Source organism: Palaemon carinicauda, chromosome 2, assembly GCF_036898095.1.
Source record: "Palaemon carinicauda isolate YSFRI2023 chromosome 2, ASM3689809v2, whole genome shotgun sequence".
Lineage (NCBI taxonomy): Eukaryota > Metazoa > Arthropoda > Malacostraca > Decapoda > Palaemonidae > Palaemon > Palaemon carinicauda.
In genome coordinates, this window is record NC_090726.1 from 29,794,920 (window position 1) to 29,813,058 (window position 18,139).

Here is an 18,139-nt window from a genome sequence, read left to right on the forward strand (position 1 = left end):
TTCTCTCTCTCTCTCTCTCTCTCCCTCCCTCTCTCTCTCTCTCTCTCTCTCTCTCTCTCTCTCTCATAAGGCTGATATTATTCCGTTTTCTTTAAAACATGCAAATGTATTTGACAAACTGTTGCTAATACTATTTATAATCTCATTATTATGAACTCGTGCAGGAATTTATGTAGACTAAGCGAAGCAAAGAGACCGTAACGAAGTAAAAGTAATAACGAAAATTAAGATTAGTGAGTTGCTGAAACCCCTAAGTCTATTTCTTTGGAATCCTGGATATCAAACAAATACAGCAATATTAGAGCCCTCTATTTCATGTATTATTCTTTTTTTATTATGTAATATTAATGCCGATATCACCAAAACTTTATTTTGGGTGTGTTGACACCATCGCCTCAAAGGCATGATAGATGGACAAATGCAAGTTTTTTTTTTTTTTTTTCAAGTAGTATGTTAAGATCGACTTATGTGACGGTGAGATGTCTTTACTTTATCTGCCTGCAGTATTAAATATACACACATATTATATATATATATATATATATATATATATATATATATAATATATATATATATATATATATATAAAGAGAGAGAGAGAGAGAGGAGAGAGAGAGAGAGAGAGAGAGAGAGAGAGAGAGAGAGAGATTAAAACATCAAAATACACACTAAGTAATGTACCATGACTATTTTGGATTTTGCAATTTGAGCCATATGACCAAGGAATGGGACCGGGTGGGCCATTCAGCACTGAGTTATCACTAGCTAAATATGGCGCCTTTGCCTATAAAAGGAAAGTTAAGTGGTTGGGCAGCAAGATAAAATGCCAATAGAGGAGAAGGCGAAGAAGACTAAAAAGAGGGTGCAGTTAAGTACCTAACGAAAACTACAGATGTCTCCTCAGTAATGTCTACAGTACACCGCCTGAAGTGCCTTGGCAGCACTTCGCATCTACGAGAACATCGCAACCAGCCAAGTTTTACAGCCACTTATCAACAATGATAATTTGAGGTAAAGTGAATTAATTCATCTGAAACTAACGGTATTCCTAAGATAATCCTATTTATTACGTAGCCTTACTCCAAGTAAATGAAATAAAAAAAACTAATTTCCTATTTATTACGTAGTCTTCCTCCAAGTAAATGAAATAAAAAACTAATTAAATTTACAAAGTTTATTCCGAATATGTCCTGTGGTTTCGACAAGGCTAAGACATATCTATGATGTCGGGGACCACGTTGACTTACGGCGCTCTATCACCTGTACCATCTGAAATTTGGAGGTGAAGTCAGTCAGCCTGACATCCTTAACACTAGGTGTTGGTACCATTAGCGAGCCTGTCAGCCCACGAGATCAAACAATGCCACACTGAAAGAACTGGAACTAGGGGAGTAGTTTTAGTGAGATGGAGATGGTTTGGCATGCTCTTCGCACTCCCCTTGAGAGATTAGTTCAACATACTTTCAACTAGGCTCAACAAGGCATTAGAAGAGTTGGAAGACCCAGGCATACATGGCTGATGGCTATGACGCGTGAAGTAGGAGATGACGAACTAAGAAGTATTGATTTAAAAGCTCAAGATAGAAACGAGTGACGAAATCTAATTGAGGCCCTTTGTGTCAATAGGCGTAGGAGGAGATGATGAGGATTCACGTTTGTGTTATAAATTACTTCCATAATATGCATAACAACAAACGGAGTTTATTAAATTAGACGAGATAAATACTTAAAATTTATCTATTTCCTTAATGCCTTTCCTCACTGGGCTATTTTATTCCGGTTGGAGCCCTTGGGCTTATAGCATTCTGCTTTTCATACTAGGATTTTAGCTTAACAAGTAATAATAATAATAAAATAATAATAATAACAACATTCTTTTAAAATTTTAAAATCTAAAAGAAACGAATATTTCAGTCAGCGTGTTTTTCTTTAGAACAAAAAAGCAGAATTGATAACACAGTTGACAATTTTTTAATACCACTTCACTTACCCATCCACATTTTACTGTTTTCTACTCTAGATCACCTCGACCACCTCCCACTACCACTTCCCAGTCCTAGTGGGTCAGCCTAACCTAGGCATCCAACCAGCCGGGAATAAGAGTTAATAAATTGCCCTTAGACATATTGGCCCATAAGGCAGAATGCTACTTCACTTAACATACAATGCCCTCTCATCAATCAGTACGACTGACTGGATAATTCTAACCTTCTTGCATGAGAGATAGAGGCTAATCCGATCACGATTATGATAATAAATTGAAATTATTTTCTGTACATGGACAAACGAGTATCACATTATTCCCCGATACAAGTTATCAGAAAAATGGCTAGGGCGTCTCCCTCCTGCAGCCACGATCAGCTATGGTAAACGTGATCCCTGCCTGAGAGGAGGCACGTTCTATTTGCATTGTAAACTTATGAGCTAAAATCTACTTCATCCAAGAATTAAGGGTAAGTTTTGGAGATCCATTAAAAACACGAATTCATAAACCAATATTACTTTTTTAAAATTCAATAACTAAACCAGTTTCAATCAATATACCCATTAAGAGGGATTGATTAAATGAAACTAAAACATTAATCAAACTAGGATATACTACAGAAAAAATATAGAGAGGAAGTATTTGGTGAGAACAAACAATGGAACTGTACAAAACTATATTACGATCACGTCTGCCCATTCATTCATGTATTCCATGTATTGTACAGATACATAGTCGACTGAATCTTGTTTACAAAATAACTATACTGTAGAGTCAAACAAGTATTGAAATACTTCATTAATCCACCGATAATGTTCAAGTAATCTAATCAGCAACAAATATCAAGTGTAAACAACTTTTTATTATTATTATTATTATTATTATTATTATTATTATTATTATTATTATTATTATTATTATTATTATTATTATTATTATTAATAATAATAATAATAATAATTATAATAATAATAATAAACCAAGGACTAAGATTAGCTATAGTTTTTTTCACGAATCAGAGAGAGGAGAGGAGAGAGAGAGAGGAGAGAGAGAGAGAGAGAGAGAGAGAGAGATTAGCAGGGACTTCTCTTCCAGAAGACTAAGCACCTCACTTTAAGATCCCATTATGGAAATGACCAATAGATTAATTAAGAATGACTAATGGGAATACTTTTTTTTTTACCTCTTACGAATTCGACGTCTTTCTAATGAGATCATATCCATCAAGTTTATATTCTGGATCCCTGGAATTAAGGTTAATTTGGCCCAGCGCTGGGGCCGGGAGGCCATTCGGTGCTGAACTACAACTAGGAAAAAAAAAAAAAGATTGTTCTGGAACATGGAAGAAAGGAAGAGGGATCCCTGGAATTAAGGTAATTTGGGCCCAGCGCTGGGACAGGGAGGCCATTCGGTGCTGAAGTACAACTAGGAAAAAAAAAAGATTGGTCTGGAAAATGGAAGAAGGAAGAGGGAACGGAGAGGAAGCTGACGGACTAAAAAGTGGGTGTTGCTCGGACCTTCCAGTAATGCATACAGTGCATCAGGAGAGGCCTACTGAAGACGTTAACCCCCTCACTGGAACCATTATTGAAGAATCTTACCCCATTCCAGACCGGTGTAGTGTTTGTCTGTCAACTCTGATCAACATGCTGTCCCTCAGTTAGTTAGATGTGAGAAGAGAGAGAGAGAGAGAGAGGAGAGGAGAGAGAGGAGAGAGAGAGAGAGAGAGAGAGAGAGAGTCAGCATGAAAAATCTTCCTGGCTAATACAGCGGTAACGTGTTCGCCTCGCATTCACAAGGCAGCAAATCGATCCCAGTCCGGGAACGTGTTAAGCTGTTTACTGGGGAGGCTACTGACAGTGGTTGGGCACCACAGTGGGGGGGTCGGGCTTGCCAGGCTGACGTTCTGGCGAGCCTCTATTATGATGAAACTTGAACTGAAATCAGACCCCTTTACCTTTATTAATCAGGGCTGAAATAATTTTTTGCCAAGAACGAGACAGAAGTCACGCATCTATAAACTATCAAATGATAGTACGACCTAAGCCTTTCTTCCTATTTCATAATAGTCAATGACGTTGAAATTCAGGTGGCAGCAACGAGAAGGCTAAAATGAAAACAGTGGTATTATTATTATTATTATTATTATTATTATTATTACTTGCTAAGCTACAACCTTAGTTGGAGAAGCAGGGTGCTATAAGGCCCAGGGTCCCCAACAGGGGAAAATAGCTCAGTGAGGAAAGGAAACAAGGAAAAATAAAATATCTTAAGAACAGTAACAACAATAAAATAAATGTTTCCTAAACAAAATATAAAAACTTAAAAAAAAACAAGAGGAAGAGAAATAAGATAGAATAGTGTGCCCAGGTGTACCTTAAGCAAGAGAACTCTAACTCAAGACAGTGGAAGACCATGGTACAGAGGCTATTGCACTACCCAAGACTAGAGAACAATGGTTTGATTTTGTATCATTGTTGCATACCTTCGGCTCCTATCTACAGCCACGTTGTAGCCTTCTACTGTAAGTCCATTGCGTCTTTTCTCGCATTTAATGTAATCAACTTTTATTCAAAGGATTTTACTCGTTGCACCTTTGATTGAATGGCAGTATCTCAAGCCACAGCAATGAGCCATATGACAAAAGTTGTATATATCACCTCATGCAGTCGATGTACAGATACCTACCATTGGAATCTTGTATAAAACCCAAAATAACATCCATAAATGCTAAAAAAAATAAAGCTATAGGTAGCGAACAATGTTAAAATTTCATAGCAAATCCCGTAGAGTTTATTCATCTGAAACTCCTTTTTTATTTGAAATGTAATAATTTTGAGCTGCCTACCAATACGGTTTCAAATGGAAATTTTGATAAGAATAAATACTAATTTATTATATATTTCAACTTTTTCACCATAACATAATTTTTTTCAGGTTTCCCAAGAGTACTTTTATAACAACAATAATAATAATAATAATAATAATAATAATAATAATAATAATAATAATAATAATAATAATAATAATAACTGACTTATTATTCGTGGTGATATCGTTAGCTAAATCATTTCTTTGAATCAGTTTTCAGTATTATGATACGATGTGTAACAGATTTAGAAAAAAAAGAATACTTTGCTTTGGATGTTTTTACGGAATGTTTTAAGCCTATCTGTATTGACTATGTAACAAACTACAATTTAACAGCTACACAACCACCGTCAGACTACACCTCAAAGACCTCGAGCTAATTTTATGATATCTCAACTCTTGGAAAAACAGCCTGGTCGTTAATATGGTTTGTTCGCATTAATGTAAAAATGGAAAAAAATATCACATTCTATTATGTTTTAATCCAATCTACGGTAGCAAAGGGAAAATATCAATTAACAACATTTACAATAAGTGTCATTTTTCTCCATAAATTGAAATTTGATAACTCATACCTTGGGACATCAATCTTTCACCAGAATCCAGTTAATACTAATACTATTATCATTACGGCCGTGGTGGTCTAGTGGTAGCGTCCTTGCCTGGTGATTGCCAGACTGAGGTTCAAGTCCCACTCAAACTTGTTAGTCTTTTGGTGGCTGCAACCTTACCATCCTTGTGACCTAAGGATGGGGATTTTGGGGGCGCCTTTAGGTCTATCTGCTGAGTCATCAGCAGGCATTGCCTAGCCCTCCTTGGTCCTAGCCTGGGTGGAGAGGGTGCTTGGGCGCTGATTATATGTATACATGATGGTCAGTCTCTAGGGCATTGTCCTGGTTGATAGGGCAATGTTAGTGTGTCTTGCCTCTGCCATTCATGAGCAGCCTTTAAACTTTTAAATTGCTCGATCACTACTAATTACTATTGAGCAATCATACATAATAAAAGTGAATAAAAGACAATGATGAAATTGAATTAATCAATGATAATTATTTTGAGATCGACTTAGAGAACGGAATAATTAATGATATTCTTAATTAATTTTTTTGCCTGTTTATAGCGTTGATGGATCTACGAAAAGGAGGCTCTAGAGACAGAGGCACTTAAAATTTATGAGACGGGAGCGGTGGCGTTATAAACAATTTTTATTGGCGATAAAGCCCGCAAGGACCCTTCATGATATCCAGATTGTGACTATCATAGAAGGCAAAACCCACTGTATTAACTTATACATAAAAAAAACATAAATATACATACTGCAAGTATATATGTACATAGTAACATACATACATAAAGAGGTAAGTAAATAGATGAATACTACTACTACTGCTACTAGGAGAAAAAATATTCATAAATGTCATGCTACATACTCATAAATGTAAGAAATATATTACCTTAGAATTCTAGATATAACTAATTTGGTCCTATTCCTCAAATGTTTTTATTTTTATTCCTTTTTTTTTTTTTTTTTTTTGTAATGCATCATATATTTTGCAGTTAAAATACAAAATTCAGATCATGGAGCTTTTCGTAAACGGCAGTAACCCAATGTAAAAAAAAAAAAAAAACTCAAACCATGTAGTAGAGATACACAGCTCCACATAAAAGTGGTAAGTATATTTCAGCTGATAGGCAAAATTTATACCAAAGTTGCAGAGAACACCTCTGATGAACCAGACAAGGGTCATCATAGGTTAATATCGCCACGGAATACGCCGAATTTGGTAGAGCCGTGAGCTGTTAACTCGGTGACCCGAAGTTCAAATCCTACTTGAAGATGAAGTTTAAAGCTCTAATTTGTTTGCAGATTGATTAATAATAATGCATAAAAGAGAAGAAGAATCAGTCAGAAACCGTCAGAAAGAGTTGAATGAATGAAACATAACGTAGAGAGATTATGTAAATTTTTATGTTTCTCACACATACATAGCCCCTACACATGCATACACACATACACACACACACACAAACACACACACACACACACATATATATATATATATATATATACTTATATATATATATATATTATATATATATATATATATTATATATATATATATATAATATATATCCCTTTCAGAGTGGGAATACCTTTATTAACGTGGTAAAATGGTTTTCGTATCGCCTAGTCGGCAAAGCTGTACTAGTCAGGGAAACCCATACTAGGTTGGTTTACTGTGAACCATCAGACTAAAGACTCCAACCATCACCAATTCGCACTAGCCAACGTGGTGATGAAAAGTGGCACACCCCAGACATGAATAAGGACATGGCCGATGCCTTTGTCCTGCAGTGGACTAGAAATGGCTACATGTGTTGATGTTTTATATAATATATAAATATTTTTGCTTTGTAATAATCCATATTTTAGTGGAAACTATCAGACTGGTGACTCTTGAACGTTAATAGCTAGCCATATGTGATTTTGCACTTTTCTCCATATTTCTATTTCTCCTATCGAACTATCCTGACTTCCTAAGATGAGCCTAGGTAATCTCTTCATACTTCTATTTCTCCTATCGAACTATCCTGACTTCCTAAGATGAGCCTAGGTAATCTCTCCATATTTCTATTTCTCCTATCGAACTATCCTGACTTCCTATGGTGAGCCTAGGTAATCTCTCCATATTCCATAGATATTGTAAAAAATTTAGGGCCTTTGGATTGATTGTGACTCTTAACTCAGAGTAGAAAACTTGGAGTTGGCTACCTACTCTTGAGATAGCTAAAACTCCCAAGATGTCTCGTCATATATGGAGAAAAATTAGATTTAAAACTAATTGTAACATTTTAAGAGCAAATAACAAGCTATGAACATCATTCTACGAAACGCCATTTAAAACAAATAAGGGCTACTTCAATTTTCGTTTCTGTCTTACACTGTCAGTCAGAGACATTTACGGACCAATCAAACATCTCAACCCGACGGCTTTGTCCCAAGTCACTTAAAAAGTAACGGTTGTCCGCGCTCGTAAATCTTGGGGAGAAGAAGATGCGTTGGTCATGTCTCGCCCCATTTGAGAAACTGACGGGGCTAAAGAATGCACAAGTGTTGCCTTGTTGTCCTTGGATTAAACCAGGATAGTGAGGTTCGAGAAGGAGAGAGAAAAAAAAGACTCTTGCTACTGCTGCAGCCTCGACTTCTTGCTCTAGATTCAAGAAGTAGAAAACAGTGTATATTACATTGCTCTTAGTTTCTGCTCAAGGGTTTTCGATTGCTTGATACTTCAATCGATATAGTTGTGGGCATTTACCTTAAATACTGAGACAGGTTATAAAGAAGTAGATGGCTTGGGAAACTTGTGAATATTCAAGTTGCATTTGTCACATTATAGATAGTAGACAAACAATAGCTGTTATATAACTGTTGGTATTCCCAAAAGTGCGTAAAATCACAGCATTTCAGGCAATGAAATGGAAGAATTCAGGTGACGGTCAACATTCACTGTTGTATCAAAACAAAAGCTACTGAAATAGAGCTAAAAGAGGGAAAAACTCTAATTCCTGGATGAAAAAGAATTGTCAAGAGAGTATTCGTAGATATCGTACCTCTAGAAGCCAGCTGCAATTCTACACGTAACACATAAGGGAATTTCTACTGGAATACTTTTGTGTTACTGCTGTGAGGGTCTTAAAAGACCTTCTGCTACAAGAGAACATTGGTTGGATTCATTCTTCGATTATTTTAACATTCGACTAGTACAGTGGTAACGTTTTCGCCTAGCATTCGTATGGCAGCAGATCGACCCCAGCTCAGGACCGTGAGTTTAAGCTATTTATTCGGGAGGCCACTGCTGTACTTAGGCACCACTGTGGGGGGGGGGGGGTGTTTACCCGGCTGACGTTCTGGTGAGCCTCCTCTATGATGAAACTGGTAACGTCTCTGACTGATGATCGTCATACTAAGGTTCGAGTCCCGCTTAAACTCATTAGTTCCTTTGGTCGTTGCAACCTCACCATCCGAGTGAGCTGAGGATGGGGGTTTGGGGGAGCCTATAGGTCTATCTGTTGAGTTATCAGCAGCCATTGCCTGGCCCTAGTTGGTCATAGCTTGGGTGGAGAGAGCACTTGAGCGCTGATCATATGTATATATGGTCAGTTTCTAGGACACTGCTCTGCTTGATAGGGCAAAGTCACTGTTCCTTGCCTCTGCCATTCATGAGCGGCCTTTAAACCTTTGCCTTTATTAAGTTAAACATACAAGAAATCACTTCTGAGAAAAGAGTTGAAGTCACACTGAGCAGATGAAAATACCAGAGACACTAATCCAGGGATACAACATTTTCAAGAAAACAAATAAGAATTAATGTTAGAGGGAAGTATCGTGGTTACAATAACTATAGGTGGTGAATGATTATAAATTAAGCATTTAAACGTTGATTAAATCATTTGGAATAATTATAAGAAAATGTTTGAGATGCCGTAGGACGAAGTATCAACTCGTATGGCTGTCAAGGAAAACAAATTCTTTCTTTAAATGTATTCAAATTTGTTGTAATGATAATATTGGAACTTTATCCTAAGGGAATCGCCTAAAATAGACATGAGAATACTTACAAGTTCGTCTAGGATACCTAGCAACCTGTGAGAGAGAGAGAGAGAGAGAGAGAGAGAGGAGAGAGAGAGAGAGACGAAAATTTCTACCACTTCCCTAAAATATGTAAGAAAATACATATAATATACATAATCGTTTAAGAAGTGATGTTTTAGTGGGGAATGTTACTTATAAGTACGGCCAACCAAGTTAAGGTTTGTAATACTAATATTCTATGAGTATGTTGGGAAAAATATTTAATATACATACATACATATGTACATAAAAACTACGTTAACAGTAAGGGCTTAGGCTATTTCATATCTATTGTAAATTCTATAGGTCCACATATAAAAACGCGTGCGTGCTATTCTGTAATAATACATTTAGTTAAAGGAACAGAAACTTAATATCTAAGTTGCTGTGGCTTGATTGGTAACGTCTCTGCCTGGTGTTTGACAGTCGGGGGTTCGAGTCCCGCTCAGACTCGTTAGTGCCATTAGTGTCTGCAACCTTACCATCCTTGTGAGCTAAGGTTGGGGGGTTTGGGGGAGCCTATAGGTCTATCTGTTGAGTCATCAGCAGCCATTGCCTGCCCCTCCCTGGTCCTAGCTTGGGCGCTGATCAAATAACATATGGCCAGTCTCTAGGGCATTGTCCTTATTGCTGGGGCAATGTCACTGTCCCTTGCCTCTGCCATTCATGAGCGACCTTTAAAACCTTTAAATAGAAATAGCGGTTTGTGTGAGACATAATGATTCAGAAACCCCCATACAAGGATCTCCCCGAAGGAATGTCATTAGGCGACAGAGGAAGTTACTAGCAACTATTTATACTACGATTACATCATTCTAGGTAGTAGGTTGGCCAGGGCACCAGCCACCCGTTGAGATACTACCGCTAGAGAGTTATGGGGTAATTGACTGGCCAGACAGCACTACATTGGATCCTTCTCTCTGGTTGCGGTTCACTTTCCCTTTGCCTACACATACACCGAATAGTCTGGCATATCCTTCAGAAATTCTCCTATGTCCTCATATAACTAACAACACTGAGATTACAGAAGAATTATTCTCCTTCACCCAAGGGGTTAACTACTGCTACTCTCTTCTTGGTAAGGGTAGAAGAGACTTTTTAGCTATGGTAAACAGCTCTTCTAGGAGAAGGACACTCCAAGGACACTCCAAGTCTGCTTTGGATAACATTCAACCGAGGTCAGTTCCGTTGGAATTATGAGCTTCGTTAAAGAGGCGGAGGAATTCTAAGACCGGTCATGAAATTCTGAGAAGCCTTGTGAAAAATAATTAATGTAATTCCAAATCAATCTTTTAAAAATATCTAATTTAAAAGAACTTTAATGTTTTCAATCATTAATATTTATCAATTAATTGCGGAGTATCAAAATATTTTTGTATCTTAAATTTTGACCACCATACCCTGTTATTCTATCCTTTAAGCAATTTAGTCCTGGCTAAGAATCAAGTAAAAAAAAAAAGGGATTCGAAACACGTGCCGACACCAAATACTAGATGGAAAAACGTACATGCAGTTTTCCTGTGATCGTGAAAACTAACTGGACCTAAAGTTTAGCAGGAGAGATGCTGTATTTTATTTGTAGACGCCGCTAAGATATCTATTAATTATAAACATAAAGTAGCATGCCAAAATGTCAGTTGGAAAAACCCTTCTACATAAGCAGAAAAAAAAAAAAAAAAAAAAAAAAAAAAAAAAACGAAATACTAGATTAAAAAATAGTCCGCCAAAAATCAAAACATACCAGAACTAGAACGGGCACTTGGTAGAGCGCATACCTTCGCCTATATCACGTTGGACATCACAAGTTAGGTATTGGATTTAGCCATATTTTGGCACTAGTGTCATGCAAATCAGATAAAAATTGGCTACAATATGGCAAAAAGACGTTTTCTACTTTTTCGTGACCTTGGCCTTGACTTTTGACCCAATTACATCCAAAATCTAATCAAATTGTCACTGGATCATGGCCAATCAACCCAACAAATTTAATGAGATTCGGTCGCATAGTTTTTGAGTTATGCGAATTACAAAAACACAAAGACATACAAATAAACACATGCCTATCAAAACATAACCTTCGCAACGAAGTTGGAGCGAAGGTAACTAAACGCCACAAAATTGGGTACAATTTTCTTCGTTTGATAAAATCTCAAGTCGTTCTTCTGAGCAATTCCTGCAACGCGTCAAGCAACAGAATGTCAAGACGCCTAAGACAGGCACGCCGATGTTGTTGCCAAACCATTTGATAACGATCTGCTCGTTCTGTTTCGATGCGCCCGTGGTACTTTGCCTTGTGTGTGTGAGAGAGAGAGAGAGAGAGAGAGAGAGAGAGAGAGAGAGAGAGAGAGAGAGAGAGAGAGAGAGAGAGAGAGAGGGTCCTTTAACTTGAAAGTAGTTAAAATCAATAAAAAAATATTTTTATTCGTATTAAAAATACCATTTTCGTCAGAGAGAGAGAGAGAGAGGAGAGAGAGAGAGAGAGAGAGAGAGAGAGAGAGAGAGAGAGAGAGAGAGAGAGAGAGAGAGAGAGGAGAGAGAGAGAGAGAGAGAGAGAGAGAGAGAGAGAGAGAGAGATAGAGAGGGGTCCTTTAACTTGAAAGTAGTTAAAATCAATAAAGAATATTTTTATTCGTATTAAAAATACCATTTTCGTCAGAGAGAGAGAGAGAGAGAGAGAGAGAGAGAGAGAGAGAGAGGAGAGAGAGAGAGAGAGAGAGAGAGAGAGAGAGAGGGGGGGGATCCTTTAACTAGAAAGTAGTTAAAATCAATAAAAAATATTTTTATTCGTATTAAAAATACCATTTTCGTCAGAGAGAGAGAGAGGAGAGAGAGAGAGAGAGAGAGAGAGGAGAGAGAGAGAGAGAGAGAGAGAGAGAGAGAGAGAGAGAGAGTAAGTAGTTAAAATCAATAAAAATACTTTCACTCGTATTAAAAATACAATTTTTGTCAAAGCCTATTGAAAATAGTTAAAACCAGGAAAAGTATTCTTACGCGTATTAAAAGATACCACTTCTGTCCGAGCCTAAATGAAGATCGTTAAAATCAGGAAAAATATTTTTACTCGTATTAAAATACCATTTTTGTCAGAGCCTACGGAAAATAGTTAAAATCAGAAAAAATAATTTTATTCGTATTAAAAATACCACCTTTGTCCGGGCCTATTAAACATAGTTAAAATCATGAAAAATAATTTTTACTCGTATTAAAAATATATCCTCCTCTTTCTGAGCCCACATAAAGATAGTTAAAATCAGGAAAAATAACTTTTACTCGTATTAAAAATATATCCCCCTCTCTCCGGGCCCACGTGAAGATAGTTAAAATCAGGAAGAATGTTTTTACTCGTATTAAAATACCATTTTTGTCAGAGCCTACGGAAAATAGTTAAAATCAGAAAAAATAATTTTATTCGTATTAAAAATACCACCTTTGTCCGGGCCTATTAAACATAGTTAAAATCATGAAAAATAATTTTTACTCGTATTAAAAATATATCCTCCTCTTTCTGAGCCCACATAAAGATAGTTAAAATCAGGAAAAATAACTTTTACTCGTATTAAAAATATATCCCCCTCTCTCCGGGCCCACGTGAAGATAGTTAAAATCAGGAAGAATGTTTTTACTCGTATTAAAATACCATTTTTGTCAGAGCCTACGGAAAATAGTTAAAATCAGAAAAAATAATTTATTCGTATTAAAAATACCACTTTTGTCCGAGTCTATTAAACATAGTTAAAATCAGGAAAAATAATTTTTACTCGTTTTAAAAATATATCCCCCTCTTTCCGAGCCCACATAAAGATAGTTAAAATCAGGAAAAAGAATTTTTACTCGTATTAAAAATATATCCCCCTCTCTCCGGGCCCACGTGAAGATAGTTAAAATCAGGAAAAATATTTGTTACTCGCAATAAAAAATACCATCTTTATCCCAAGCTTACTTGAGCGACTCATTGAATCCCCCACATTACTGTGGCTTGCAATATTCATTTTTTCTCAGCTACTGGTCATCGTATAAGGATATGCAAATGCACGTAACTCCGTTGATGCTTCCATGAAGTGTGTGACTGACTAATTCCGGGTCGGGTCTGGGCACTTGCACTTACCTCTGGAAACTCTCAAGGTTTCCATTTTACTTTAATAACTTTGTTTGAATTTTACTTATAAGGGACATTCCCTTATAAGTAAAATTCAAACAAAGTTATATATATACACATGTATATATATATATAATATATATATATATATATATATATATATAATATATATATATATATATATATATTTATATATATTATATATATATATATATATAATATATATACACATGTGTATATATATAACTTTGTTTGAATTTTACTTATAAGGGAATGTCCCTTATAAGTAAAATTCAAACAAAGTTATATATATACACATGTATATATACTATATATATATATATACAAATATAAATATATATATATATATATATATATATATATATAATATTATATATATATGCATATATATATATATATATATATATATATATATATATATATATATATATATATATATATATTTTTGTGTGTGTCTGTGTGTGAAGTACTAGGGTTTACAACACCTACGATTTATTAAAGACAAAAGATATAAATAATGTTGCAAGAATCACAATGCCACAGTGTTTATGAATTCAGAAAGCCAATAAAGAAAATAAAATTGACTTTCATCGCGTTCTGAACTGAAAGTCTGGTTTTATTTCCAGTTCCAAGGTTAAATTACCTTCAACGACTTTTATATGAACAAGCCTCTTAGTTCGTTTTATCCCAAAACAGAGATATATACATTTAAGAGGTAGTCAGGTAGTTCACTAAGATGTTAAAGTTACAAAATGATGGAAAGAAAAATTTAAGAAAGAAACAAGACACAAGGCAGAAGGCTAAAAATGGGTGTACTTAATACTAGACATTGAATGAATGCTAATAGTCAGGCCTTCTACTTCGTGAGGAATACTACACAGCATTCTAGGAGTTTTATTCCATCTGTGACCAAGTTGTGGAATGATCTTCCAAATCGGGTGGTTGAATCGGTAGAACTTCAAAAGTTCGAACTTGCAACGAATGTTTTTATGTTGAACAGGCTGACATAAGGCTTTATATAGTTTATATATGAAATATCTGTTTTAAACGTTGTTACTATTTTTAAAATATTTTATTTTAATTAATTGTTCATCACTTCTCATATCATTTATTTATTTCTTTATTTCCTTTCCTCACAGGGACAATTTCCCCAGATGGAGCCCTTGTCCTTATTGCATCCTACTTTTCCAACTAGGGTTGTAGCTTAGCTAATAATAATAATAATAATAATAATAATAATAATAATAATAATAATAATAATGATATATGGGCCAAAGGGAATCTACCTATTATTATAAATCCGCCCACTGGCTAAAATATTTCGAAATCCACAAATTTACATATCTAGAAAAGAAACCAAAAGTCTAACATATTCCAGTATCCAGTCTAACACGTTTGAAATAATCACAAGCTAAAATATTTCAATCTATAAGTTGATTTAATAAAAACAGACCAATGTCTAACATAATTCCAAATTCATAGGCCAATATATTTTGGAAATCCCAAGCTAACATATTTTCATATCCACAAGGTACCATATTAAAAAAAAAAATACTGGATAACATATTTTCCTAATCCATACGGTAACAATTTTAGGAAAAAAAAAAAAGAAAAAAAAAAACATTTAAAATAAAAACAATTCACAAGCTGACATAGTTATAAATCCATGTGCTAACACAGCACAACCGCACTATGGACTAAAAAAGGTATAAAAGAGGTTGGATAGCATGACAGAGAAAGGTGAGAACTGAGACAGGTAGAGGAGTATAAAGTAGGTGCAAAAAGGGCTAAAATGATGCAGCGAAGATTGATTAGTCGCTCATGAATGGTAGAGGCATGGGAGAGTGACATTGCCCTATCAAGCAGGACAGGGCCCTAGAGACTGACCATATAATTCTTCTTCACCCAAGGGGTTAACTACTGCATTTTAATTGTTCAGTGGCTACTTTCCTCTTGGTAAGGGTAGAACAGACTCTTCAGCTATGGTAAGCAGCTCTTCTAGGAGAAGGACACTCCAAAATCAAACCATTGTTCTCTAGTCTAGGGTAGTGCCATAGCCTCTGTACCATGGTCTTCCACTGTCTTGGGTTAGAGTTCTCTTGCTTGAGGGTACACTCGGGCACACTGTTCTAACTAATTTTCTTCTTCTTGTTTTGATAAAGTTTTTTTAGTTTATATAGGAAATATTTATTTTGATAATGTTACTATTCTTAAAATATTTTATTTTTCCCTATTTCCTTTCCTCACTGGGCTATTCTTCTTGTTGGGGCCCAGGGCTTATAGCATCCTGCTTTTCCAACTAGGGTTGTTGCTTAGCATTTAATAATAATAATAATAATAATAATAATAATATATATACATATGATCAGCGCCCAAGCCCCATCTCCACCCAAGCTAGGACCAAGGAGGGCCAGGCAATGGCTGCCGATGACTCAGCAGATAGACCTATAGGCTCCCCAAAACCACCCCTCCTTAGCTCACAAGGATGGTGAGGTTGCAGCGACCAAACGCACTAACGAATTTGAGCGGGACTCGAACCTCAGACTGGCAATTGCCAGGCAAGGACGCTACCACCCGGCCACCACAACCCATTTGAAATTCTGTAGTATTCAGATGACATCATCATCATCATCTCCCACGCCTATTGACACAAAGGGCCTCTGTTAGATTTCGCCAGTCGTCTCTATTTCGAGCTTTTAAATCAATCCCACTTTACGCCTCAAAGTCCTCAGCCATGTAGGCCTGGATCATCCAACTCTTCTGGCGTATTGTGGAGCCCAGTTGGAAGTTTGGTGAACTAATCTCTCTTTACAATCTCACACCTTTTAAAACTTGAAAGGACACAATCTATTAAGATGGTCATTCGTAATGTTAGAAGACATTAAATATAAAAGGTACTCATTTAAGCTATAAAAATTCCTTTTGCTTGTAAATTTAAAAGATAAAAATATCTGCCACGGCCGCCTACAATACAGTCATTGATCTGGAAAAACTAATTTTAAAACATTGTTTGAATTTACGGTTATTTATGCTCCTTAGATTTTATCTTTATTAAAGCTACTGAGATTTAAAATAAAAATACTTATATGAGTTCGAAGAATATACGTGATTTATATAATAAATCATAGCACTATTCCGAATAAGTTTAAATATACCCAACCACACATGTATGTATGTATGTATGTATGTATGTATGTATGTATGTGTATATATATATATATATATATATAAGATAACTATCACTTACACTAGTGATTTTCATTTATTCAAATAAGATACAAATACCTTTTAAAATCGAATTCTGACAGGGGAACACCTTCCCTTTAGAAATGTGATTTCAATATTAAACTGAATTTGTACATTATTTAAATAACATATATATTATATATATGTATATATATAAACATTATATATATATATATATATATATATGTGTGTGTGTGTATGTGTGTGTGAAGTACTAGGGTCCACAACACTTACGATTTATTAAAGACAAAAGATCAAAATAATGTTGCAAGAATCACAATGTAACAGTGTTTATGAATTCAGAAAGTCAATAAAGAAAATAAACTCGACTTTCATCGCATTCTGAACTGAAAGTCTGGTTTTATTTCCAGTTCCAAAGTTAAATTACCTTCAACGACTTTCATATGAACAAACCTCTATTCTCCACTTGGAGCCTGCGAGAATGCATCGACGCAGGTCGTAAATAATCCAAAAGGTTGAATTTAATACTAATAAGACACTTACTGAGGGTTAATTATGGGAAGTAAAACGTGCTTGCAGTGCCGAAAGAGTAATTAGTGGTCTTCTAGATAAAGAGTGGCTCTGCTCTTTTGATTGGAAATGAGAAATTTAAGGTCGTTTAGGATATAAACATTAATTATGCGAAAAAAGAGTAACAGGATTAGCGTTCTCGTTGCTGAAGAAGTTTGCATTATTGGTGCAAATTATCAAGTAGCTTATAATGAGCAAATTGACACTTATATATATATATATATATATGTATGTATGTATGTATATATACATACATATATACATACACACACACATATATATATATATATATATATGCATAAATAGACATCCATATGCATGCATACTCACTCACTCACACACATGTATATACTGTATATATTTTCATACGTATGTATACATATATATATATATATATACAGTATATATATATATATGTATAAATATATACATATGTATAAATATATATATATATATATATATATAAATATATATATATATATAAATATATATATATATATATATATGTATGTATGTATATGTATGTGTGTGTGCGTGTTAACATTAATGTGAAATACCTTAACAACTTAAGATTTACAAATAACATAGTTCTATTTACTGAATCAAGGGACGAATTGCAAAAATGTAGGAGCGAAAAGGAATATGAGTAAAATAAGATAATGTTCAATGAAAATGCAGAGAAACAACAAATAAGAACTATGGACGAGCCTCTGAAGATTGTCAATGTATATATATACTTAGTAAAGACAGTAAGTGT

At 35.1% G+C, this 18,139-nt stretch overlaps 1 protein-coding gene across 1 annotated transcript in view; it reads right to left on the minus strand.

The window, feature by feature from the left end:
• LOC137615812 (mucin-2-like) overlaps window positions 1-13,618 on the minus strand; it is a 32,947-nt gene extending 19,329 nt beyond the window's left edge. The window contains exons 1-3 of the mRNA XM_068345504.1: window positions 13,594-13,618; window positions 8,753-8,887; window positions 1,248-1,337 (exon numbers count right to left, since the gene is read on the minus strand). Of these exons, the coding sequence (XP_068201605.1) occupies window positions 1,248-1,337; window positions 8,753-8,887; window positions 13,594-13,618 (250 nt within the window). The remainder of the gene's footprint in view (window positions 1-1,247; window positions 1,338-8,752; window positions 8,888-13,593) is intronic.
• Between the last annotated feature and the right edge of the window lie 4,521 nt (window positions 13,619-18,139).